General features: G+C 43.8%; 2 protein-coding genes across 3 annotated transcripts in view; one reads left to right on the forward strand and one right to left on the reverse strand.

Annotated features, from left to right (window-relative positions):
* TRMT10A (tRNA methyltransferase 10A) overlaps positions 1 to 14,643 on the forward strand; it is a 23,749-nt gene extending 9,106 nt beyond the window's left edge. The window contains exons 7-8 of the mRNA XM_019553371.1: positions 2,521 to 2,626; positions 12,981 to 14,643. Coding sequence (XP_019408916.1) covers positions 2,521 to 2,626; positions 12,981 to 13,150 — 276 coding nt within the window. The 3' untranslated portion in view covers positions 13,151 to 14,643. The remainder of the gene's footprint in view (positions 1 to 2,520; positions 2,627 to 12,980) is intronic.
* Positions 14,644 to 20,702: 6,059 nt separating this feature from the next.
* The window catches only part of CUNH4orf17 (chromosome unknown C4orf17 homolog), a 26,139-nt gene continuing 19,273 nt past the window's right edge, over positions 20,703 to 27,568 (reverse strand). For both annotated transcript variants that reach the window (XM_019553439.1, XM_019553438.1), the window contains 3 exons: positions 25,814 to 25,985; positions 24,317 to 24,360; positions 20,703 to 21,139 (listed from right to left, as the gene is read on the reverse strand). In XM_019553439.1, the coding sequence (XP_019408984.1) occupies positions 20,925 to 21,139; positions 24,317 to 24,360; positions 25,814 to 25,985 (431 nt within the window). In that variant the 3' untranslated portion in view covers positions 20,703 to 20,924. The remainder of the gene's footprint in view (positions 21,140 to 24,316; positions 24,361 to 25,813; positions 25,986 to 27,568) is intronic.

The raw sequence follows: 27,568 nt of genomic DNA on the forward strand, positions 1-27,568 counted from the left end.
TGCCAGCATAATTTTCTCAAACAGCTTGCCTAGGATCGAGGTAAGACTAACTGGCCTATAGTTTCCCGGGTCCTCCTTCCTGCCTCTTTTGAAGATGGGTACAACAACAATATTGTTGTACATCTGCAAACTAGCAAATAGAGAAATACTTCATTATCCAGTTTTTGTGCAGTAAATCACAACGTTGTGGCTTTAATGATTATAGATACCACAGACCACAGAAACCAAAGACTCATTGGTGTTGGTTGGTTGTTTGTTTGTTTGTTTGTTTGTTTGTTTGTTTGTTTGTTTGTTTGTTTGTTTGTTTGTTTGTTTGTTTGTTTGTTTGTTTGTTTTTAAAGATGGTCTGGGTGCCTATACATGTGGTGGGGAAATGGGGGTTAATTAGAGCAGCTTTCAGGAGCTGCTGTAATTAAAACACCCACAGCCACTTTTGTATTCAGCATCCTGCATTTCAAAATGGTGGCAGGGGTGCTTTAACTGAAGCGTATTTGACAAGCTTTAGTTAAAATGCCCCCGCTGCCATTTTGAAATGTGGGATGCTGAATACATGAGACTCTCCAGCATGCTGGAGCATTCCAATTAGAATTCTTTTCTAAACAGAATGCATCAGACCAAGTGTATAGGCATTCTTCAATTTCATCCTGCTTATTACCATACTTATATTTTAAATTCCATTTCTATGTTGCTGAGGGCCAGGTTTTTTAATAGCTGTCTTGGATCTCCTGTGTATGCAGTTATATGCATGCCTGTACACAGATTTTCACAAATGTATATCATAATACAGGCACAGAACAGCACTTGGATCTTGGCTGTACTGTTTTAAATAACTTTGCTTGTTACTGTGACTTAGTTAAGGAGCACACTTGCATTTAGACTCTATTTCCACACCTGGACATGGAGTCACACTGTGTGGAACTGGTGTGTCGCTGGGAATGCCATGTAAAGGTTAGAGAACTCTTAAGAATGCTTTCCTTTGGATAAAGTAGTGACCCAAGCTATTTCCTTTGAGCTATGTAATAATTATATACATGACATTTAAAAACGAATAATTCTGCCTTGCATAATTTTTCACAGTCTAGCAATTGCTGCGAAAGACTGAGAGAAATAAATCAGAGCTTCAACTACCTGTGTCACACTTTATCAATTTTCAGTTTTTCCAGAAAACATGAAAGCATGAGAGGTTTAAATGATTTTTTTAATCACTTAAGGGGTGGAGCAGGCACGTGACAGAGCTGTGGCCCATTGGAGGGGGAGCTCCTGTAGCTGCGCATACATGGGGAGGGGCATGTGCATCCCAGATCTGCGTGAGGCGAGCAGGCTGGAGCCAGAGTTGTGCCAGGCTCTTTTCAGCAGGAGCTGGGTTCAGGACAGGTGGTGGCATTGGGGGGTGGGCTGCAGCCACCCCAGATTTCACCATAGTTTCACTCCCAGCATCACTACCTGCCAAGCAGAGCCCCAGCTCAACCCATGCACTGGGAAGAGCCGAGGTGTGCCAGGTGTGCAGTGGCAGTGCTGGGAGCAGGGCTGTGATGAAATTTGGGTTGGCTGCAGCCCCCTCTGTAGCCCCCTCCCAGCACTGCTGCTGCCTGCCCCAGCCAAGAGGAGCCCAGCACAGCCCTGGCTCCAGCCTGCGGCTATAGCTTGCCCACCCCACCTCACGCAGATCTGGTGGCACATGCCCCCCCATGCCCTCCCAGAGTGCACACAGTGGCAGGAGCCACCCACCCATCCCCCCAGCAAGCTACAGCTCCACCCTCCCTACCCCCTCCCTCACTGCGTGGGGAATTGATCTGCCCCCCACACCCCTTCCACCACAACAGTCTTACCAGCTGCATGCAGCTGGGCTCTGCTTCTTGCTGCCTGAGTGCTGCACTGCGGCTGCACGCGCAGACGGATATTTATTGGCCACTTCAGGCCAATTTACAGCACAGTTAATTTTCTTTATATTGGTACCGATCTGATAGCCGACTGATGTATTGGCGTACCTCTAATAATTAGGGATGGATAAGAGGGGCACTAGTGGTAGACACCAATTTGGGTGCCAGAATCATCCTCCACACTGATGGAGTCCATGCACCTGCAGCCCCACGGTGTAGTTCTTACAGGAGTGAAAGTTGGTGTATGAGCAAGAGCTAGGGCAGGTAGCGCACATGGCTGCAGCAACAGAGCCTCTAGGGACTGTTTTGGACTCCTGCACCTGCCCCACTGCTGCTCTCAGAATCTGCGTGTGATTCCCCTCATCCTTTCAGAACCCATGCGTTTGCCCACGATGCAAATCCTGCTTGTTACAGCTCTGAGTGTGACCATGTGACATATCAGTACTTAATGTAGTTTCAAAGAACATCTTTGAAGAATGCATAGTTTTGTCCAGATGTCTATACCCTTTTTAAGTATATGGCATTGCTTGCAACAGCTGTGCTGATTAAAGTGTTGGTAATGTTTTCTGTTTCCTTCCTAGTGACAAGAAGAAAAGAAGGTAATCTCTGTTAATTATTATTTTTGGTATCTTCACTGTAGGGGATCACTTACAGAAAAGCACTAGAGGAGGGAATTAATCATGCGCAGCTCCCTCTTGGAAATTTTGTGAAAATGAACACCCGGAAAGTGTTGGCAGTTAACCATGGTAAGTCATGAGGTTGTAAAATGCAAATTAAAATATGACTCTTCAAAAGCAAGCCAGCACATAGAGACCTAATCTTTATTTTCACCTATTTGGATCTCTTAAACAAAGTGGCTCTCTCTAGGAGGTAATAGTTGGCCCAGTCATCTTCTCGTGTTTTTGAGATGGTAAGGTTTTAAGGTGGAATCTTCAAAAGTATCTAAGTCCATTAAGAGTGCAAGTTCCTTTAACGTTTCCCATAGAAAGCATGTAGTTTTTGAAATTTTGGCCTATAATGGGTAATTGTTCAGCTTTCCAGACATTCTAGAAAATTTAACTAATTATTAAAATACTGGGATTTGTCCAATGGGTTTTTGTTTTATTTGAAAAAATTAGAGGATCAGTTTCTGTCCCTGTCTGACAATCTTTATTGTTCATTAGTTACTTGAGTGCTACAGAATTTGGGTTGCTCCTAAATGCATTTAGCAAGAGCTGCAAGAATATGTACATAGTTTCTTTGTACATTGTAGTTACACGTACATTTAAGTTGATGACTGTACTAAACTTAATTATGCTGTTTCTCTGTGCTTTGACATCTGGCATCTCTTTAATTTGGTTTGTTTAAGTATAAGCCTACACAGCATGGTTGTTTCTCAGTCCTACTTTGATTTGTCTAGTTATGCTATCATATGAGTCTTCCCCTCCCCATGGATTTCTTCTGTTTTGTGTTGTTTTATTTAAACTTTCCCAACCTTGGTTTTATCATCTGACCTTTCTTTTGGTGGTAAAAATGCTCCACCAACAATGTCAGAAAATGTTGCTAATAGGCACAATTACATGGAAGCATTATATATTTAAGCAGTGGAGAACCAACTCTAACACTGAATCTCCCATCACTAATCTTAACTAAACTCCACATACTTGAAACATTGTGCACACAGTGGTCTTTTAGCTTTAATTATCAACTACAAAGTTGAGAACAGTGTTTCGTATGTAAGGGCTGTTCAACTGGCAGGCCATGTGCAGCCCACAAAGAAGTTGGCTGGAGCCTGGGGCCCACAACTTTGGCTGCTACCCCCCCACCCCCTGTTGCTCCAGCTGTTATTGCCAGTGTCCAGGCTTCTCCCTCCTCTAGGTTCTGTGTTCTATGCCTGCCCCAGAGGACAGTGCAGTATGGCACAGCATAGTGCAGGTGGGGCCAGGTCCACACATTACAGAGTCAAGGGCATGGGAGGGAGGCACCCAGGTAGGCATGTAGTGCAATCGGTGGGGGAGGCTGGCCACGTAGGTGCACAATGCAGCGGAGGGAGGGGCATCCATGTGGTATGCAGCCCAGGGGTACATGACCCATACTGGTATCGTCTGTGTGGTATGTGGGCCCCACTAATGCAACCCGTGGGGCATGTAGCCCCCAGCCACTTAGAAGTTGGACAACATTGTCATATTATCCATTTAAAGCTATAGCATACTAGCTTCTTCTGTTTAGGTAGGACGTTGTGTAGCAATTGCATGCTGACCTCTAGTGTTGAAGTTTTGAGAAGCTGTCTTTGACTAGATTGAGTACTAGGCTTAGTAAACAGAGTTATAATCTGACTTTCCCACTGATTCACTAAGTGATCTTGTACAAGATGCTTAGGGCCACATTTTAAGGTACTTGGGTATCCAGCTTATGTTGAAATGTTAGTGTCCTTGTGATGTAGGTACATGTACAATGAAATTTTTGATGGATGTTTTCTTAAAGATTTTTAGGGCAAAAGTTGACATGAACTAATCGCATACAGTAGTTAAAGTTAAAAAATCTTAGTTGAGGATTTTAAGCAGAAAAGCCAGGAAACTTACTTTAGTCTCTTACACATTCTAACCTTGATATAAGGTCCACTTTCAATAGGATTACTTACAAGTAAGTCATTACTGGATATAAGGAAAAAAAACCCTCTGTAGAATTCTTGTGTGCATGCATGTGCAGGTAGCGAATTACTTTTTCATTGATCTTTGATATACAGGTGGGCGGGTCATTTTTGACCTGGAGGGATGTGGACAGTGGGGTTCCACAGGGCTCGGTCCTTGGGCCTGCACTGTTCAACATCTTCATCAGTGACTTGGACAAGGGGGTGAAAAGCACCTTGTTCAAGTTTGCACATGAAACTAAGATGTGAGGAGAAGTGGACATGTCAGAAGAGAGGGACAGGCTACAGCTAGACTTGGACAGGTTACAAGGGTGGGTGGATGAGAATAGGATGGGTTTCAACACCAGCAAGTACAAGGTGATGCACATGGGGAGGAAGAACCAGCAGCATACCTACAGGCTGGGGAACTCCCTTCTCGTCAGCACAGAGGCAGAAAAGGACCTTGGAGTTATTATCGATTCCAAGATGAACATGGGCCGCCAACGTGAGGACACAGTCAGTAGGACCAACCACACCTTGTCATACGTCCACAGATGCATCGCAAGCAGGTCCAAGGAGGTGATCCTCCCCCTCTATGCGACCCTGGTCAGGCCACAGCTGGAGTACTGCGTCCAGTTCTGGGAGCTGCACTTCAGGAGGGATGTGGGCAGCATGGAGAGGGTTCAGAAGAGGGCCACTCACATGATCCGGGGGCAGCAGGGAAGACCCTATGAGGAGAGGCTATGGGACCTGAACCTGTTCGGCCTTCGCAAGAGAAGGCTGAAAGGGGATCTGGTGGCCATCTATAAACTTACCAAGGGGAACGAGCGGGGAATGGGGGAGAGCCTGTTCCCCTCAGCACTACCAGAAGTAACTAGGAATAACGGCCATAAGTTCACTGAGAGTAGATTCAGGCTGGACATTAGAAAGCACTGCTTCACAGTCAGGGTGGCTAGGATCTGGAACCAACTTCCAAGGGAAATGGTGCTTGCTCCTACCCTGGGGATCTTTAAAAGGAGGCTAGATAATCACCTTGCCAGGGTTATTTGACCCCAGCATTCTTTCCTGCCCATGGCAGGGGGTTGGACTTGGTCTGCTCAGGTCCCTTCTGACCCTACCAACTATGAAACTACTGTCCGGTTTTTTTCTTTTTTCTTTTAAAATATACATATGTTGCCTTTGTTGCTATTACCTTGTAATAGAAAAATCGAATGCCTATTTGGTTTTGGCTTTGGAATTTATGCCTCTACAATATGCACCAAACTTGAAATTGGCACAGCATAGTATTGAGGTCTAGTTTGTAAGGTGACCAGTTCTGCTCATCCTTTCTGACCCAATTTCTGAAGTGCTAGATGTGGGAAAGTCTCTAATATAAACTTTTAAACAGAATTATAGTTGTCCCGAGCATCTTAATGAACTATCACCCTCTAGAGATAGAGATGATCAGCAATTGCACCATTAAATTTGAAGTATAATTAGTTCCAAAGTATATTTGTTCTTGGATTGCTAATACTGGATCTCCATATTTTACCAAGCCTTGTTAATGTTTATTTGCGTTTCAGTAACCTTGGTGTTGCCTGACATAAATGCTCTAGCACTACTAATGAAGCTTCCTATGTAATACAGTTTTGCAAGTAAGGAGCCAGTGTAAGTTGAAGTTTTCCTTTCAGGATCCCAGTCTTTCTTCACGCTGAGCACAACAATCTTCCTTCTAGAAGTTCTGCTACCCCTATCCTATTATTTTCTGTAGATTTGTCTTGTTTGTCACAGGTGCAATATCATCAGCAAAATCAGGCTCATGGAACTGTTTTGTCCTGACCACTGCATTCCTGTACTGCTTTTATCAACAGTATTGTTCATTTGGAATAGTCAAGGACTAGATAAAGATGAAGAAAACAGGATACAACCTATTCTACCTTCTGTGGTAATTGGTTTGTTACTATCATCATATTATTACATCTTTAGGAGACTGTAAATTTTGCAGTGTTTTCAGAAAGCACAGTCTGTGCATCAGTGAAGTAGATGGTGATTAGTATCTTGGACATCAGAGGTGTGTCCTAATGAGTGCACACATGCAGGGGTGTGCATTTCCTGAGGGACAAGTAGCACTAAACAAGCACTGACCCAGTAAAACAAGCACTAGTTTTTTTTTGGGGGATGAATCCATGACACCTATTTGTTTCTTCAGCAGAATAAGGAATGCGTAATGATAAGATCATGTTCTGAACACTTAATCAGGAGAGGATTGCCATTTGAATTGACTTAACCCAAGACTTCCATTCCAAGTATTCCTTTCCATAGTTCTCAGAGTCCCTGCCCACTCTAGCACTGAAATCCCCAAGAAGAATTACGTTATCTTCTTTGGGGACAGATGATAGGACTTACTCAAGTTTAGAATAGAATTCTTCTTTTATTTCATCACCTGCTTCAGGAGAATATCCACTGATGACTTGCAAGGCAAATCTACAGAAAATGATAGAGTAGAGGTGGTAGAACTCCCAAAAGTAAGATTGTGGAGAGGTTCAAGGTGAGGAAAGACTGGACTCTTGAAAGGATAAAGTGACTCCTGACTGCTGGATTGATCATTGATAAGTCCAGTAATGTCCATTCCTTTTGCCCCAAAATGATGTAACCAAAAGAAACAACCAAGGAAGAGGTTGAATATGAAAACCCTGCTAAAAGTAATCATCTCCAGCAATGTCTCAGTGAAAAACTACAACACCACTGATCACTGGGAGATCCTCAAGCAAGGCATCCACAAGGCATTTGAAGAAACTCTAGGCTTTTCCACCAAGAAATATCAGTCAGCCTAATGAAAATGATAGGGAAATTCAGGCTCTCGGAGACAGAAAAAGGAGCGCCTTTGAAACTTGGCAGAATGCTGTCAACTCCAAAAAGACGCAAGACATTTATCACCACATTAAAGCCAGAGGAAAATTCAAGAGCAAAAGAACAAGTGGTGAGAGGACAAAGCGAAAGTCAGGTGCAGGGTGCTGAGGGAGTTGGCTGATGATTTCAGAGCTGCTGACCATTATCTTGAAAACTCATGGCAATCAGGGGAGCACCCAGATGATTGGAGAAGGGCAAATATAGTGCCCATTTCTAAGAAAAGAAAGGAGGAGGATCCAGGGAACTACAGACCAGTCAGCCTCACCTCAGTCCCCAGAAAAATCACAGAGCAGGTCCTCAAGGAATCCAGTTCTAAGCACTTGGAGAAAGAGAAATTGATCAGAAACAGTCAGCAGGGATTCATCAAGGGCAAGTCATTCCTGACTAACCTGATCATCTAGGATGAGATGACTGGCTCTGTGGATGCAGGGAAAGCAGTGGACATGATATACCTTGACTTGACCAGGACTTTTGACATTCTTGCATGCAAACTTAGGAAGTATGGGTTAGATAAACCAATTATAAGGTGGATAGAAAGCTGACTGGACTGGGCTCAACAGGTAGTGATCAGTGGCTCGAGGTCTAGTTGGCAGGCAGTATCAAGTGGAGTACCTCAGGGGTCGGTCCTGGGGCCAGTTTTGTTCAGTATGCTGGGGGTGGAGATAGGATTCGGTGTGACCCAAACAAATTGGAGGATTGGGCCAAAAGAAATCTCATGAGGTTCAACAAGGACAAGTGCCAAGTCCTGCACTTAGGACAGAAGAATCCCATGCACTGCTATAGGCTTGGGACAAACTGGCTAAGCAGCAGCTCTGCAGACAGGGTTACAGTGTACAGTAAGCTGGATATGAGTCAATAGCCTTCCTGGCAACAAGGACAGACTGGCAGCATACTGGGCTACATTAATAGGAGCGCTGCCAGCTGATCAAGGGAAGTGATTCTTCCCCTCTATTCTGCACTGGTGAGGCCACATCTGGAGTACTGTGTCCAGTTTTGGGCACTCACTACAGAAAGGATGTGGACGAGTTGGAGAAAGTCCAGTGGAGGGCAGTGAAAATGGTTCGGGGGCTGGGGCACATGACTTCGGAGGAGAGGCTGAGGGAGCTGGATTTATTTAGTCTGCAGAAGGGAAGACTGAGCGGGGATTTGCTAGTGGCCTTGAACTACCTGTAGGGTGGTTCCCAAGTGGATGGAGTTAGTGTTTTCAGTGATGACAGAACAAGGAGCAATGGTCTCACATTGCATTCAGGAAAGTTTAGATTGCATATTAGGAAAAACTTTCTGACTTGGATGGTGGTGAAGCATTGGGATGGGTTACCAAGACAAGTAGTGGAATCTCCATCTTTGAAGGTTTTTAAGGCCTGCTTGACAAAGCCTTGGCTGGAATGACCTCATTGGGGATGGTTCTGCTTTGAGCAGGGGGTTAGGCTGTCACTAGATGACCTTCTGAGGTCCCTTCCAACTGTAATTGTCTGTATTTATTCTATTATTCTATAAAAGAGATTAAAAAGTTTGCCAACAGCCATGACTTGTATAGTTTCTTCAGCACAACTAAAATTTTCTGTGAGCCAGGCACACAGTGTCATTCCCCTGAGGTCCAAGGATGGAACAACGCACTTTAAAGACAGCTCCACCATCAACTTACGGTGGAAGGAGCACTTTTAAGAGATACTAAATAAATCCTAATGTCAAAGATGCTACCATTGAAGCCATTCCACAACACCCTATTAAGGTCTACCTTTCAGGTCCAACTTGTCAGAGGGCCTTGAAAGCCATTAAATAGATAGGATCACATGGTTTGTTGTTTTCTAATACAATACTAGCTGAAATATATAAGCATGGTGGAAAAAAGCTCTGTCTCATAACGATGCATTGCTGTTATGAAAATCTGAAAACATTAACAGATTCATAGTGACTGGAGAGATGCCAGAATCATGACCATATCCAGGAAAGAAGATGAATCAGATTGCTGTGATTATTGTGGTATTGCAGCCCTGTCCATAGGTGGGAAGATCATCTCCCATACTCTTCTCAGTAAATGCACTTCCTTCTTTGAGGAGATTCTACCTGAGTCCCAATGTAGCTTCAGACCACTCAGAGGTACAGTAGGTATGATCTTTGTTGCAGAACAGCTGCAAGAGAAGTGCTGTGAGCAATACTGAGGTCTTTACATGGCTTTCAGTGACCTGACTAAGGCCTTTCAGTCAATCAACAGAGGCCGTATGGAACACCCTGATGAGATTTGGATGCTTGCCAAAATTTGCCATTGTCAGACTCATTCATGATATGACAGCAGCTGTCCCAATGGCTTGGAAAGAGACCTCTCCACTATTAGAACTGGAGTCAAGCAAGGGTGTGTTATTGCACCAACACTCTTTTCTATCCGTATCATAGCTATTTCACATCTCACTGCTGAGAGACTTCCATCTGGAATTAGCACCTAGTATTGCATGAATGGAAATCTCTATTTAGCATCAACTGGTTACATTCCAAATCCAAGATAACCAACACCTCCATTATGGATATTCAGTACACTGACCATTGTTGTGTGTGCCCACTTGCTTGAAGAGCTCCAGGTCACTCTGGATAGCTTCTCTGATGCCTATGAAAAGTTTGATCTTACTGCCAACTTCCCAGAAACAAAGAATATTAATCTCCCCTCCACCCCCAACCAGCCGTTTTCCCTCAAATGTTACATTTAGAGGGCGTGCCATGAAGAATATGAAGCATTTCCCTACTAGGTAGCCACCTTTCTCAAAAAAGTAAATATAGACAACAGTATCCAACACCAGATAAAATCTGCCAGTGCTGCTTTTGGACATCACTGAAACCACAGAGTCCCAAACCAGATTTCTTGTCTAGCAGGCTGTTGTCATTCCTACCCTGTTGTATGGGTGTGAAACTTGATTGACATACCAGAAGCACCCAAAAACTTTGGAACATTACTGTTGCAACCCTATCAGCAGGGGACCCCCAGAGTTTTTTTTTCTCCTTTGTGCTTCTACTTGTCCTAAGGAACAGACTGTCCTGGAATAATGCCTTCATTCATCAAGCCTCAGCTCCACGGTCCTTATATTGGACCCTGCAGCTGCAGTGAGGGAGCCTCTGCCAGCCCCACGTGACCACCCCACTGGGTTCTGACAGAAATTATTCTTTCCAGAGTCAATCAGTAAGGAGACGGAACAACAAAATAATGTACTGCATAGGATAAAAGAATTACATGAGTAAAACTGTCTATAGGCTTGGAGATAACTTTGTTCATTTTGCTTTTCTGTCTTACATTCTCATGTGGCTACAGCTTCGCTCTTCTGAAAGACCTGCTGGCATTCTTAGAAATTAGCCTTGCTGCTGATATTCCTTCCACCACCACCACCCCCCCAGTCCTGGCAACTAGGGTCTCCCAAGTGGGGAGAAATCCAAAAGACTCTACATAGCCCACAGCTATCTTCCTAAATCACTTCCAACCAGCACCCACCACCAGCATTCTCATGAGTCACCACAATTCTCCATGAAGCTCTGATCTGCCCAGGTGGGGGGTCAACTCTGTGAGATCTCTTTTCTATGGAGGAGCTGATTTCCCTGTTCACAGACACACAGTGTTGTGGTTGTGTGCTAAATGCTTCATTGATTATCTTCAAGTGGCATCATGCAATTACACAAGTACATTTATGTCAAATATTATAGTACACACAGATACGGAAATGGCAAAACTAAACTCATCTTCATGCTAGCTACCAAGAGAGACTAAACATGATAGGAGTAAATCTGATTTGGAAAAACATCCATGCGTGCCACATAGTGACCCCACTCCCCACCCAAAAGACAATTTGGTTTGAGGGTGAATCTGTGACAGTTACTCTTGGCAAGGTCTAAGGGAAATCCTGCATGTTGGTTGACAGGATGGAAGAATGAATGCCAGCATTCTGGCTCAAGCAAACACCGCTAGCATTGAAACCATGTTTATATGACACCAGCTCTGTTGGACAGGACATGTCATAAGGATGCCAGCACCCAGCTCCCAAAATAGGTCCTACACTCCAAACTCATTGGTGATCCCCACTCTAGAAGTAGGCAAAAAAAGAGATTCAAGGATACCTGGAAAGCCACTCGGAAGAAATACATTATTAACATCAGTCCCTGGGAGACTTGAACACTAAATCGTCTCCAGTGGTGCCATGGTGTACGACAAGGTATTTTGACAGGCTATTTGGAATTGGACAATTGGTAACCCAATAAGAAATTGTTTTCAACTTTCCTCTTCTTCCTGTTCTATCTCTTCCTGGTTTAAAAACTAAGTATCTTCCCTGCTAATGGGGTTTCCATAATTTCTAAACCTATGCTTGCATGGTGTTCCTTTTTCCTACATGTTTTGTGTTCGTAAATCCTCTACTAGCATCTACTAACTTGAAGAAGTGGCTTAAGATGTCTTCATCACTTCCTTTCTGTTCACTTCTTTCCCTTCCAGTTTGGACTTGCATTTTGCATTTCCACTATCTTCGCATTTTGAGTCTTTTTTTCCCCTTACTGGTTCCCAAATGAGATTTCTTGCCCACAGCTACCTTTGATTATTTGGACTCTTTCTGTAAGTCCATTCTTAATGGTCCTTCTTGTCTTTTACAGGTCTTCCACTACCATGTTTTCTAAGCCAACCTGCACCTCCTACTACTAAGTTAAATTTGCCTCTTTCAAGAGTCTATTCAAGAATTTTTACATTATGTTGTTGTGCGCACATTGTAGGGCTTTTCCATACATGTGTCTTCACATTTTCTCTTTTGGCAACCCTCTGACCCTACAGTTCTGACCCGACCCCCGACCCCCCCCATCCCAAATCAAGACAATCTGATTTTTGCTTGCCTGTGATAGCATGGGATTGGATTGGATTCTGATTCAGGAAGTGTATTGCTATGTTGTTATAACTGTTGCCCAAAATAGTTGTGCCAGATAGAGATGCATCTTATAGTCTTAACTGAATTGGAGATACAGAAGCATCTGCTGAAATGAACTCTGGCTCCCAGAAGTTTATACATCTTTGATTCATTTAATGTGTAAGGTGCTTCTCTGCTCTGCCTTCTGTCTGATTTCAGACTAACATAGCTAACTACAGCTCTCTGCACAGGGCAATAAGTGTTACAGGGAAGGTTGCATTTGGGGCATGCATTAGCTTGATTTGGGAGGAGCTGAGGTTGGGGGGTGTCTAAATCATGATGACAAAACAGTTATGCTTGCTTCTCCAGTGTTAGCATGGTGAAGACCTTTCTAGGGAGGGGAGAGAGGACTTGAATGTTTTTGTTTTGGATAGCTATTTATCTATCACCATCCTTTAGCAAAGGAAAAAAGCACACGTGAATCTTGGGCCTCGGTGAGTATATTTTTGTAGGAGTCTCTTGGTACAGCTTGTCTAAATCACTTTCAGTGCATGCTACTTTGGGAGAAGAGGGGAGGCGTTTAATAGAATTAAGCCTACTGCAAAAGCAGAGCTGCGTTGTGAGTTCCTGTAACAGCCAATATATACTTCTAAACTTGAATACTTTAGGAATTAATTTCTTTCCCTGTCAGGAATTTCAGTTACTTCATTGTTGGATGGATTATGGTCTGTCTTGCAGTTTTTGAGATCATCCTTGCATACTTGGAGAAGAAAGACTGGAAGGAAGCATTTTTCAGTGTCTTGCCACAGCGGAAAGGAGCTGTCCCACTGGGTGAAGCCAATGATGACTCAAAATGCCTGCTGCTTGGGAAGGAAGCTGCTGAAGATGATGACTTGGACAGTGACTAGGCCTTGGAAAAAGTGGGCAGGAACAAAATAGACCTGTAGCATAAGGAGTAAAAACAGGACTTGAATTATCTGAACAATCTATCATATTAATGCTATGTAACTGTTAAAGTGGCTAGGCATAGTGCCATTTTTGGACAATGGGTGTAGAAGGATGAATGTTATTTTTACCTTTTGGAATTTTTTTGTTTTTAGTAGCTTTTTATAAACTAAATTAACAGCAAAAGCAGAATTTAATTTTGTTTCCTAAGGAAGCTAATATTTATTTTTTTCCTTTTAAAAATGTTGTTTGATATGTCCAGAGTGGTTGTATTGTCTTCTCTGGAAGCTTGTGACAGAAGATAATGATGAACATTTTCATAATAATTGCATATGAATTACCCCTCTTTTTTTTTTTACCCATCCCAGCTCTGTAGAAGTAGCAAATGTTAATGGTTTAGGGAATCTCAAACCCAATACCATAGTGCCTGTTGCAAAGTATGAATAATTGGAAAGATAGCAATGAAGTTTGGGTTTGTTTTGTGGTTTCTTTTTTTCCCTAAGCAGTCATATTTCTATAGTCTTTGGGAACAGCATTGGGAGCCAGAATGCTGTCTTTAGCAAGTCACTCCACTACTCTCTTGGCATACTTGTCTACAAAATGAGGATCCTGTTTTCTGGCAGTGGGGCTTTATTAATCACATTGTCTGCTAGGTGTTTTAGTGACAAGATGTCAAACTTCTCTGGCCTTTTGAACTTGCATCTCTGCTCATGCTTTTTTTGGCAGTGGCTTCCCTGCTCTTTAAAAGAGATGCAAAGACAGCCCTGGAGATGGAAAACCATTTTCAGACGTGCAAGGCTGTTTTCCTGACCCTTCTGCTTGTACGGTTTAGAAGGCTGCCACTTTTACCTTTTATGAGTATTGGGATCTTGCCATTTATCCTGAGAGCTAGATTATAATCAGTAACTTTCCAAATATAATGTGGATGGTTGTAAATTTTGGTCAGTTCTGACCTGGATTTGAACAGGCAACATAAATATGACCAGCTTTGCATCAGGTTCCAGCCCTCCCTTCTGTTTCCACTGTTTAATTGGGAGTTGAAGTAAAATACGTTTACATGTACAGGTAACTTGCAGTTGTACAGATCGCCAACAAACTGACTTGAAATGGTTGTGTGACTTAGTAAAAATAAACGGGAGCACAGTCATTTGCCAGTTAACTGTGATGAAGTTTCATGTGCCATAAGGCACTGTCTGCAGTTTACTACCCAGCTAAAATATTGAAGTCTGGAATGCTCTAGAGCTCTCAGAAGCTGGATAAGACTAGACAAAAGCCATCTTGCTTGTTTTAAGGAACCAAAGAAATATATAGCATAAACAAAGTAATTCTGCAGTTAAATACTGAGTTCCTCTCTTAACAAATGTGTAAAATGGCAAAACTACAAAGTATTACACGCTTTAATGCTGCGGTACTGTGTGTCACTGCATATAGCATCTATTAAACCTGACCCTAAGAATTTTCTAGTTTCTCTGATGTTTGCTAAGTATTTCTCATGTGTACTCTTTTCTTTTCTGTGTCAAGCTCTTATATCTATTTCCAAATGTTAAAAATTGTATCTATAATTTATACATGTAGAATTAATTCCAGCACTCTTAAAGGTAGCCTTATTTCATGGTTTTATAAATTAAGCATTTTTGCTATGTGGCAGGTAAAAGATACTTTTTTTGAACAGAAAAAATCCACCTCCTATAACTTCACTGATGAACAGTGCATGTTAGACAGGGATTCAGATTTTTAAATTCTGAGTACTGAATGACTTTTTAAAATCTGCTGATTTCTCTGCCCACCCCCCCCAACAAATAATTTAGACTTCTGTATTATTACACATGCATGCACTCCTCCCTCCGTGCTCCCATCACTTATAACAAAATTCCCTTTTCAAGTTTTCTCTCTAGTGTTTTTATCCATCACCCCTGTTGGGTTTTGACTGCACTAACACATCAATGGGTCGTGGGGCTTGCCTTACCAGGCTGGCTTAGTTCGCAGTAAATTTAACTGTAATGAAATGACCTGTCTCTGTGTGACCTAGTTCTTAGAATTCATTAACTGGCATATTCTGTTCTTTTCTTCTTTTGAGACTACACTATGTTAGTGCGAACTAATGTTTGTATGGACATCTCTGATTCTCACTAGTTTGGCAGTCCTCTCACCTGCCATCTCTCACTCTTTTCACCCTACCAGGAGCAACCACTCTGGGCATCTGGATGGCCTCTATGATCTGCAGTCATGTTGACCAGATGCCATCTGTCTTTTTAAATGCTGCTGCACAGCCAGAATTGGGCTGTTTGTGACTCCATACTCCTGGGGCTTTGGTAGATATTACACTTATGATTAACCAGTTAATCACATCTTTAGTAGTAACCTGGCCATACATTCATGTATGAAAATGTTGTGGTTTATTCTTTTATTTATTACACACATCTTGTATAATAACTTTGTGGCTAGTTGCCATTGTGCGTTAAATCAAATGGATGGTCAGCATCAAGCAACTGATCAGTGCTTCCAGCTGTGGAGCCCTTTGATCAGCTGACTGGTGCTCCAAGCCATTGGGCACCTGTCTTGCTACTTGCTGGTCACAGGTGGAGCCCTGGATTATTACCCTGAGTGCCTCCTGCACTGCCAATAAGGCATGATGGCAGTGCAGGAGGAACCCAAAATCATGCCTTTGGCCACGTACTTGTGGCATAGCAGTAGATGTGATTGTTGGAATCACAGCTGGGATCCCATCATGGCTTTCATTGTCTGTCTCTCAGGAGCCCTGGAGTTAGTGGCACTGAGGCTAGCATTATTGTACAACAGCACTGCACCATGTCTCATGCAGGACTCCAAGAAAATATGATGGTTCAAGGAGTCCAATGGGAGCATGGCTGAGTAAGTAGGAAACACACCCAGGACACCCAATAATGTCAGATGAACAGTAAGGAGTTTAAACTGGATTTGAAAACCCAGGATTAAAACTAGGTTTTACTGCAGACCTCGTAGAGAGAAACAGACCGAGTGACTGTGATAAAGGAGAGATCTTGCGAATGAGCTCTTTATACTACAGGAGCATATGAAGACACCACTGTGGACGTCCTGTCTGACAGCCCTGTGGAAAGGAAGTCAGCCATGAAATATCTTTCACCCAACACGCATAATATTTTTTTTTGTAAGTGTTAAGTACTTGATGCCTGGTGGTGTGGTTTTTATTTCTTAGTGTCTACCACACACACGGCTGCTGGATGCTACCATGTTAGGTAGCATCCAGCTTTTGGTACCAAGACAGAAACCAAAAGCCAGAGGAGGAAAAAGGAGTCTGGAACCCCCAGTCATTGCTGCCTGAGAGCAATGGGTGGAGTGGCATCCAGATAGGAGCCCACAGGCTGTATATTAACCCCTCACAAGCCACTTAGGCAAGCCATTGCCTTTTTGAGTTCATCTCCCCTTGGGGATGGCTGTCAGACAATTTGAGAATGGTGCCAGGCTAGTCCAGGCCTGAACAATGCGTAGTATGAGAGGGATCAAGAAAATTGTGCTTGACCCTCTCTTCTACCTTCGGGTCCCTGTTGCTTCTAGATGGCTTCCTATAGGTCAGGGCTGTCCAACTGGCAGCCAGTGGCTTGCGGGAGGTTAACATACAGCCTGTGGGCTCCTATCTGGATGCCATTCCACCCATTCCTCTTGGGCAGCAATGACTGGGGGTTCCAGACTCCTTTTTCCTCCTCTGACTTTTGGTTCCTGTCTTGGCTCCTGGAGGGTGAGGCTGTGCAGCAGGAGGGAATCAGGCTGCCAGTGCTGTGTGCAGCAAGGGAGGATGCCAGGCTGTGCCAGGAGAGAACTGTCCTGCAGGTATGCTACTTGTACTGTAGGCATGGCCAGGAAGGTGAGAGAAGCTGGGTTACCCTTGCAGCAGGGTGGGCTTCCTGTGCATTGCATGTAATCTTGGGTGGGGGGAGCTGGGCTGTGCATGTTGTGGGGGGGGAGACTTGGCTATGTGCCCAATGAGGTTGAGGTGCAGCCCTTTATTGCCCAGAAGTGAAACAGCCTTGCAATAGGTCGGGGCAGCCAAAATGCAGCCTGCCAGGCCATTATAGCTGGTCTGCGGCATCCCTAAAAAATTTAGCAAATTAATGTTTATCTACCCCTGACTACCTGTCATGCAGCCCTCGATGGTCTGCCAAAACTCCACGTGAAATAATTGCTCATCCCTGCTCTAAGTATTCCACGATGTCCTGTGGGGAGAATTTCACCTCGCTCATAGGGCCTAGCAGAGGGACAAAGGATGCTAGGATACCTACCTAAAATGCTGAGCACTTAGTACAAAGAAAGTCTTTGCAGCATGGGAACGGTAATTCCAACTTGAGGGAGGCAGCTAGCCAGGTGGATACAGCTACTGCAGACTGTCTTAGTGGTAACAATTAACCTGCTCCAGGTCAGTGTAAAATAACCCTGCACCCAAGTAGACAGTCCCTATTTCTGATATAAATGTGGAGGTGGGAGAGTGGTAAATGAATCCCATCTTTCCCTTGTTTCACAATATGCCTTTTCCTATCCTTGTGATTATTTTAAACTGCATGTGCTTTGAGACAGGGGTTGTTATAATTTTGTCTCATTTTCCAAGGATGAATGCATTTATTAATTGAAAAAAATCAGATACGTTATGCAGCCTTCGCCTCTCTGAGGCAATACCAGTTCTTCTCTAGATGTATTTAGGTAACCATTATCATTCTTTAATACCTCTCCCATCTTAATTTTGACAGCAAAAAGAATTGTAATGATGCATTGTACTTACGTACAACTTTTCTTTTTATGGTAGTGTATGCTACTTCTCTTTAAACTACTTATTGAAATTGTTTTCAGCTGCTTGCAGATCTGTATTCATTTTTCTTTAACAGTAATGCAACTCTTAAATGTGCCCATATTTAATAAGTATAGTAAAGGCTACATAACTTACAGCTATTTCTGTGTTTGCTACTCATTGCAAACATGTTACTTATTGAATGAGCCAGGTCTCCAGTAACATGGTAATAACTTCCAAAAGTAATGGAATATAAATACTGTCTGAGGAATATTAGATTGCAACCTGAGCTATATTCATGAAGAATTTAAAAATGCTTGACATAGATGTATGACAATTTTCAACCAGTGTATTATCTGAACCGTTTCAGTAACAGCAGACTGGATCCTGAAGACTGCAGACTCTCAGCTGTTGGTGTCAGGGACAGTGATAGTGGGAAGATGGGCTGTCTCATTTTATTATAGCACAATGAAATGTGACTGCCTCACAAGAATAGTCCTGTGGGAATCTCCATCATTGCTATGCTTCAACTTATGTATGTTAGTCTGCTTTAGCTGCTTTTGGTAGGGAATCAAGTAGCTGAAAGAGCAGGTGGACAGGATCATGGGGTGAGGAGGGGAACCTGAGGGCAAGCACACTCCCATTAGCTCAGGCTGAAAATTTTTATCATGCAGCATTTCTATGGAGAATCAAAAATTAGACTGAGACATAGACAGATGTCTGTCATGCCACATGAAGCTATTTACCACAGCGAGCCTTTAATTGACTTAAGTTCACTTGCTGAAGTATTTGTGTGAAGTATGGGAGTGTGTACATGTATCATGCAACTTGCTTGCCCTTAGTGCACAGGGGAAGAGGGTATCCCTGGTTGGGGGAGAAGACTAGCTTTGTGTATTTGTGCGGGTACATTTATAGTCTATTAAAAAAACGGTATGGTTTGTTGCTTATCCTTGTAAACGAACTCACTTTCTGCTCTGCTTTATCCCTTCTAAACTATTGTGATGATAAGTCTGACAGAGGAAATGTTTTCTTATTTTAATAAAGATATTGATATTGCTGCTAACTTATTTTTAATAATGACTCTAAATAGATTGGGCTTACAAATGTTTTTCTTCAAATCAATCAGTGAAAAATAAGCAACACAAAAAGGGATTTCAAACTTTTTCAACGTGTGTATTGCACTTATTCTTAAGTTACATGGGCCATTTCTTTCCCATTAGTGCCACCTGCTTTCTCTTCTGGGGCAACCATTGTAGGTGCATACACAGAAAAGTCATACTGATATTAAATTATAGTCTACCTCTTTAGTATGACTTGGCAGATGTGAAGGAGAGGGAATAATAGCACCAGATGATCAGCGTGGTGCCCCCGTCTAAAGAATTAACCTCTGGTGGTCTTATGACAACAGGTCAAGAACCAGATCTTTCGGTCATTTACCAGTTCTTGACATTAGCAGAGGAATGTAAAATTGAGGTTGCTGCTTGGTTCTTAATGAGCTACAAGAAGCTTGATTATGAAACTGCAAACTCAAGATAGTTAAAAAAGCAGTTGGACAATATTGGAGGTAACGCTGAACTTTGTTTTTGCTAAGCTCAGAGCAGAAGGACTAAGCTCACCTAGAAGTGTGGGAGAAGGTGGACTTCAAGTAAATGATTCCAGTATGTGATCATCTTTGCTTGCTGTAATTTCTATGATATTTATTTGGTGCTTTTTCTGACCACTGTCCTAGGGGAAGCCACAATGTTCCCCAGCTTGTGGCCCAGACAAGGTGCTGCTAGTACCTGGTGGCTGCCATTATCACTTCTCTCCACCCGCTGGCCGTGGGCGAAACACCCTATCATCCAGCTGTGGTGCAGTGCCATATGAACAAAGCCCTCCACCACTGAATACCACTAAAACCCCAACTCCATAGGCTGGATCCAATGTCTCAGCCCATGGGCCATAGGTTCCCATCTCTAACATAAGATGCTAAAAACTTGTTGTTTCTCTGCTGCTAAGAGAAACTAAAGTAGGTGTTGGCTTGCTCTTTGCAGAGAGGATGTTCTGCCTACAGTTTTGCTAGTGATACAGGCTTGAAAACTCAGATCGGTTTTTCAAAACCTGGTGCCTTCATTGTACCCTGCAAAAAAGTGTTCTCTCATATACCTATCATGCATGATTATTTGGCACATCCAAATACTAGTATTCTAGGGTATCTCCAGACAAACGTGCATATGCAGGGACAGATATTTCCCATGGTACAAAGCAGTGGCACGTATTTGTGCCATTGCTTTTAGTCCCAGAGCATGCCCCTGTATGCATGCTCTGGCACACAGCTAATTGCCCTGGGTGGGGTAGGGGAAGCTAAAGCCAGCACCTGTGCTGGCCCTAGCAGCCTTACCTGGGGTCCTAGGAGCCTCTTGGGGCAGCAGTGGCACTGATCCAGCCACTTGGAACCCAGCTGGCAGCCAGAATGTGGCTCTGGTTGGCCAGGCTCCAGTTCTGGTGGCACATGCCGCTGCCACGTGTGCCACATCACTTTTCTTAGTGACATTTTCTTGACACAGATCACCCAGTGTCAAATTTTGGTGCTGTGCTGCAAATTTGCAGTACAGTGAATGGGTGCACGTGTGCCTCACGTGGTTTGCCATGCCTCAAACAGCTTTGAGGCATCACATGAGCATGCTCACTGGACACGCCCTATGGGCCTTAATTTCAATTCCTGTGCCCAAACTCACATATGCATGCATATTTTTTTTAAAGGGCAGGTCAGCTGCCCATCTTTTTTTTGCCTGAGTCTTGTTCAGATTTCCTGCTTTATATATGTGCTTCTGCTACATATTTGATTAAATAAACAGGGACTAAATATAATGAATACAAGTTCATTTTTAAAAAGGTACTGCCAGACTAAGTATTTTCAATCGCTATCACTGCCAATAGTGTGTGTGGTTTTATAAATGGATGAGAGTGATTGCACTGTTTCATTGGCTTTGACGGGGGATTTCTTCTCTGGAGAGAGAGCCTCTCTGACTAAGCGGTGTCCTGGTGTAGCGTAGGTGGGGCCTCTGGAGTGCTGCGGCAGGACTGCGGCTCATTTCAGTTCTTGTCCTGTTGGCAGGCTTCCTTGGACGTAAATTTTCACAGGCGGGGCTTGTATTTCTTTGCCTCGTGAACAGATGGACCTCTTGATCCCTTTCTGAAAGAGATTTTGAACATGAAAGCTGTATGTGTCATTAAGTTTGGGCTTTGTTTTCATTGTACATTTGGTTTTGCGTGTGGGTTCTTGGGATTGTTCTGAAAATAAAGCAGCATGCAGTCTCTATCCATTAAGCAAATATGACCTGATAACGCAGTCACAATAGAAAATGGTTGTACTACAAAATGTCCCTCATTTACTTTGACATCCCTTTTATGTATAGACTCTCACCCATATCTCAAGGTCATTAATTAATGAATTATTCATGCATTTATTATTAAATAATAATCTCAGAGGACTGGAGAAAAGTTAACCAAGTGTCCATCTGTAAAAATGGCGAAATAGAGGACTTAGGAAATTGCAGACTGGGCACCCCCTCCCCTGGAAGGAGGGGGTGATCACCAGGGACCCTAGTTTCTCTTTAAAAACCCCAAATTCTCTGATTAAACCCCCCAAATCTGCATTTTTCCATGATTAAAATGAAAGGCCACTCTATATATAGATAACAAATGAATGCAATGTCTTATTGATATGTTTACAATTTTAAAGCAAGTTGGAAGCCTACCAGTGCCTCAATCTTTATAATAAAATACATTCTAAATACCTGTATATTTTGATTTTGGTTTTGGTTTTTTTATCAGAAAATCAGAGCTCCCCCTGCCCACTTCGCTCACCAGGACGCGAGTCCAGCTGAGGCTATTCCCACAGCTGCTTTATGGCAATGAGCATCACTTACATGCTGGTGCCCTGCCCATGCCATTGCCCTCTCTCCCAACCCACAGCCCCCCAGCCCTGCCTGCCCCACACGTGCTCCCTCCCAGCAGCAGTTCTCTCCCCCCCGCATCAGGCCACAGATCCAGTTGCGGCCGTCCTTCCTGCTGCTTTGTGGCTCTGAACAGTGCCAGCCCCTCCTGTTCTGTTCCTCACACATATGCCCAGGCCCCATTGATCCCCATGCCCTCCAGGGAAATCCTTGACTGGGGCTCAGGGATGAGGCCGGGCAAGCCCCTTCCCTTCTGGCCTAGGCTGGAGTCTCACCCTGCACAGGCTGCTTTAGCACGTTGGGGTGGCCCAGGCCTAGTTCTGGAGGCCACTTCTACTGAGTGTCCCTCCAGCCACTCTCTCTTATGCATGCCCCTCTGGGCCCATCACACACACGTAGACCCTGCTTCCACATCCAGCAGAGCTCCCAGCAGCTGCCGCGAAGGCAGGCCAACAGGATGTGGTGTGGCAGCGGGGCAGTGGCCACCGGCATAGCAGGTAGGCAATGCTTGCCCCCCTCGTGCCCTTGCCCCTGCCCCAGGCACTGCCCTTGCTGGGCACTGGCCTCAGCCTCAGCCTCAGCCCCCCACCCTGCCCCAAGGGTAGCTAGCCTGGTGTGTGCTTCCTCCTCCTCTCCTGCACTGAGGTGCTGCCATGACTGCCCCAGCTGGGCAATGCTTCCAGTCCCAGCCCAAGCCCAAGCCCAACTGAGATGAGCCACAGTGGTAGAAGGCAGTCTGCACCTGCCCCAGCCTTGGCCTGCAGCACAGGACAAAGTGACTGCCACCCACACATCCCTACCCTTCCCTGCCCCCTGCATACCCTGCCAGCTCCCCTTGCAGGCCTCAGCCCCCCTGGCAGCAAGACCCTCACCTCACCCACAGCCCTCCCCGCCCCCGTCCCTCCCAGCTGCCACCCATTGGCAGGGCCCAGCCCTCAAAAGCCCTACTTATCCCAGGGGCTGCAAGAGGGAATGCAAGTCTAAGCTAGTCCTGGCTGACTCAAACTCTCAGGCCTTGCCCCCGTCCCCTCTGGTCAGGGCTTGAGGTTTCCTGCCCTTTTGCAAGTAGTTCTTGCAGGCTGAACTTCTGCCAGCTTGCAGAGTGCTGTTTGCAAAACAAAAAACCCACACTTTCCTACTTCAAAGGGGAAAATCTTTATTTTTCCGTGAAAAATGGAAAACCCAGATCCCTGATGATCACTAGTAGCCATCATAAGTTTGTTAATAATGTATCATGCTTTGAGTCATTCTTTGACAGGGATGAAGAGAATGCAGTGGAATTGGTATACTTCAACATTAAAAAGACTTTTGCTATAGAGCTGTGTAGCATTCTTACAGGTAAACTAAAGAAATTACTTATTAGGTAGTTACTATGTAACTGACTGAATAACTGCAAGCAGTATTCAGAGAAGAGCTTTAAATGGATCAATGTCAGAATGGTAAGAGGTTTCAAATAGGGCTCCACAGGGGTGTGTTCTGGGTCTAGTGTTCACCATGTGATTTGGATGCTGGAATAAAAGAGCCCTCCTCATTAAGGCTACAAATGACCAGGCTGGGAGGGGTTGTAATGCTTTGGAGGATAGGATTAGACTTCAGAAGTATTTTAACAGATTAGCAATTTGGGCATTAAACAACATAATGAAATCCAACAAAGAAAAATGTAGGGCGCCTCACATAAGGAAGAAAAAACAAATGCACAAACAGAATGGGAGGTAATTGGCTCGGCAGTAGTGTTGGTGAGAAGGAGCTTTTGGTGCATCACAAATTCACTGAAAGCCAGCAATGTGAGGCAGTGTAAAAAAACCCCAAAAACACAAAGCAGCAAACTCCATTTTGGACTGCCTTAGGAGTATACTACGTAAGACACAGGATGTGATAATATCACTACTCAGACTGATTATGCCTCCGCTAGAGTATTATGTGCAGTTCTAGGCTCCACCATTTAAGAAGGTACATTGGTATTTTCTTATATTTCTATTGCATTATCTTGATGCTGATATGGAAATAAATAGTAAAGGTGCGTGTAGACATGCAATTAATCCAGTCTGCTAGTGTGCTAATTAGCACGCTCCAGCAGCCTATGCATCTTGTGTATCAGTGTCCCCACACTTAAAAATGGTGATGGAGAGCTTTAACTAAAGCTCATTTGATTAAAAGCACCCTCATTGCCATTTTGAAGCACATGGACACTGATACACTAGATGCTGCTGGCACTTTAATTAGGGTGGCTCTTGGAGCCTCTCTAATTAAAGCACCTCCCCCACCACAACCCCCAGAGCACATGTAAAAATGCCCTAAATGACCAACAAATTCCAAGGCCCTTCAAAGTGTAATGCTTCCGCACTGCTGCATGAAATGAATTAGGCCCCTCCTACCTGCACAGTGTCTTAGAATTTGGAATTTTCATCACATACCTTGTTCCATTCCTCTGCTCGCTTCTGATGCTTTACTTGAAGGCCTGAATAGAAAAGGGAGAGTGTGTAAATCCATAAAACCACACCATTTGGTATACTGTATATTCCCTATACACAACCTTTAAATGGTTTTTGGTGCCTGTGCTAGCTGTAATTACATTTGAACCAAGGAGTGGAATCATTTATAGTTAGCAGCATTTCCAATGCAAACTCCAGGTGATCACAAAACTGACTCTTTTAAACCTGGAACGTTTATTGACTTTTTCTGGATTCCTATGGTTTTCTAACTTCTTCTCACTTGGTGTGAATTTCCTGTCTCCAAAAAAATGGCCTGAGTTAGTGAATTATTTTAAAGAATGGTAATTGTAGAATACAAACAGCTATTTCCTGGATCTATGGCACTCTTGCAGCAAAAGATGTATACAGTCTATTAATGACTGAATACGTATAGTAGTAACAAGTCTGTCTCTTCCTCCATGTGTTATTTGTTCCTGTGGACTTTTGGGGGAAATGTGACTTCCACGATCTAGAAAAAGAATGGTCCAGTTACCTTGTTCAATACAATAAATCACTTTAATCTTGTTATGAAGTAAAAGAAAGAAGTACAGTTTCAAATATGTTTTCCAGATTTGCCTGATAACCGATTAAAAGCTCTCTACTTCTGTTTATTTTCCATCTTAGTTTGTACAGAATAAAAATTAATTAAAACTCTATTACCTTTGGGACCTTCTCAAAATGTTAGGATTATCCCATGTTCTAATTTTTTTTTCTTTACCTTTTTAGGCCAATGTTTATGCACTTGTAACCTAGCTGAAGTCACTACTAGACAGATGTCATTTGGAAAAGTTAAACACATATATCTTTATAGGACTATGGCTTTTGTTTTTAGTTGGCATTAGAATAGGATGCCTGTAAGTCTTAAGTTTGCCAGGACAGTCTGTTTTAGACACTTGCCCCTGCATCCTACTGGTTTGTTCAAATGAATGTTCTTTGTTCTGTTTTCAGAAGCTTTCCAGTTGGAAAACTTCAAAATATCACCACTTAATTCAGTGGCCCTCTTTAGCTAGGTGGATGTGATAGGGAATTGATGGTCTTCCAGCATCCCACAGCTCTACTGTCCCTCCCCCACTGTCCTGTGTGTCATGTCCTGCCTCCTCCCTCTCCTCTCCTCTCAATACTTTTCAGATTGACCCATTTTGAGAATCAGGAGGTGCGGTCACCCTAGTTTAGAAACATGGAATTGCTGGAGTGGCAGCTGTTGGCAAGATTTCTGCTGTGGGTAGAAGAAGTGCCCAAATTTAAGAGAAAGAGAGCCAGATGGTTCTAACAAAATTTCCAGTTCAAGTTCACAAACCTTACTTATGCATCTAATGCCCCAACCTCTCCAAAAAAAATGCTGCACTTTCAAAATTGAGTTTCTCATTAAAAATGAACTTGAGCAGTTGACCTTTGTTGTTACACATAGAAATAAGCTAAACCCAAAGAAATATATTTTACCTGAGTTGGCTAACTCCTTCCTTTGGTTCTGTCTGGTTGATAGCAGGAGCTTTCACTGTGTCAGAGGAAGTCAAGTTTTCCTCTGCATCTGTATTTAGCGCATGTTGCTGGTAGCTCAGCAAGCCTCTGGGAGTAATTTCTGAGCGAACCAAATTTGAAACAATCTCCTTCTCTGAAGCAGCAAAGGTGGGTAGGGGCAAGGCAGGACATTTGAAATATGTTACTTTAAAAAACTGAAATCAGTGAAGCCTTTCACTGTTTCCCCCCAAAAAACTGTATATTTCTTAGATTTTATAGACATTAGGGCTGGAAGGGACCTCAGAAGATCATCGAGTCCAGCCCCCTGCCCCAGGGGCAGGAGGTCAACAGGGATCATAGGATCCCAGCAAGATAAGCATCCAAATGTGTCTTGAAGGCGTTCAAAGTGGGTGCTTGAACCACCATTGATGGCAGACCTTGGGGGCACGAACAGTAAAGAAATTCTTCCTTATGTCCAGCCTGAAAGGGTCTTACAGTAGTTTATAGCCGTTCAACCTCATCATCCCTTGGGGCGCTCTGGTGAACAAACGCGTCCCCCAGAAACTGGTGGTCACCCCCGAGCCTGCGCTTTTCCAGGCTAAGGAGCCCCATATCTCTCAACCTGTCATCATAAGGTCTGTTTTCCTGACCTCTGATCGTGCGCTTGGCTCTTCTCTGGTCTCTCTCAAGCTTCTCCACATCCTTTTTGAATTGTGGAGCCCAAAACTAGACTCAGTACTCCAGCTGCGGCCTCACCAAGGCCGAGTACAAGGGGAGAATGTAGTCCCAGGATTTGCTTGAGAAGCATCTATGGATGCAAGCCTGCGTTTTGGTTGCACTGCAGGCTCATGTTCATCTTGTGGTCAATGATGACCCCCAAGTCTCTTTATTCTGTAGTGCTAGCCAGTGTAGCACTGCCAAGCCTATAAGGGAGCTGCAGGTTTTTCCTCCCAAGGTGGAGAACCTTGCATTTTTCAGTGTTAAACACCATCAGGTTCTCGTCTGCCCACTTGCTGAGCCTGTCGAGGTCAACCTGGATCACCTGCTTGTCTTCTGGCGTGGATGCTTTGCCCCAAAGTTTGGTGTCATCGGCGAACTTGGCCAGTCCACTCCTGACTCCAATGTCCACATCATTAATGAAGATGTTGAACAGTATGGGTCCAAGGACAGAACCTTGGGGGACCCCACTGGTCACCGGGCACCATGACGATTGACTTCCATCAATTACTACCCTCTGGGTCTGACCACAGAGCCAGGTTCCCAGCCAGCGGATCATGGTGGATCCAAGGCCACAACTGGCCAGTTTCACCAAGAGGTGATAATGGGATAGATCGAAGGCTTTTTTGAAGTCAAGATATATATAAAAGATATCAATGAGAAAATATCTAATTGCAGTTGAGATTTCCATAAATACGTTTTATTTTTGGATGACCAGTAGATTTATTTTAATTAATGAAAAGATCAGACCAACCTGGTGGCCTTCTATGACCAGGTCACCAAATTCTTAGATGCAGGGGTAGCAGTGGACATAGTCTTTCTGGACTTTCGGAAGGCCTTCAACACTGTCTCTCACCCTGTTCTCATTAAAATCTGCGGGACTGTGGTGTTGACACCTACACAGTCAAATGGGTCGCCAACTGGCTGGAGGGCCACACCCAGAGAGTGGTACTGGCTGGGTCATTTTCGACCTGGAGGGATGTGGGCAGTGGGGTTCCACAGGGCTCGGTCCTCGGGCCC

The sequence above is a fragment of the Crocodylus porosus genome, unplaced genomic scaffold (genome assembly GCF_001723895.1).
Source record: "Crocodylus porosus isolate Cpor-Errol unplaced genomic scaffold, CroPor_comp1, whole genome shotgun sequence".
Lineage (NCBI taxonomy): Eukaryota > Metazoa > Chordata > Crocodylia > Crocodylidae > Crocodylus > Crocodylus porosus.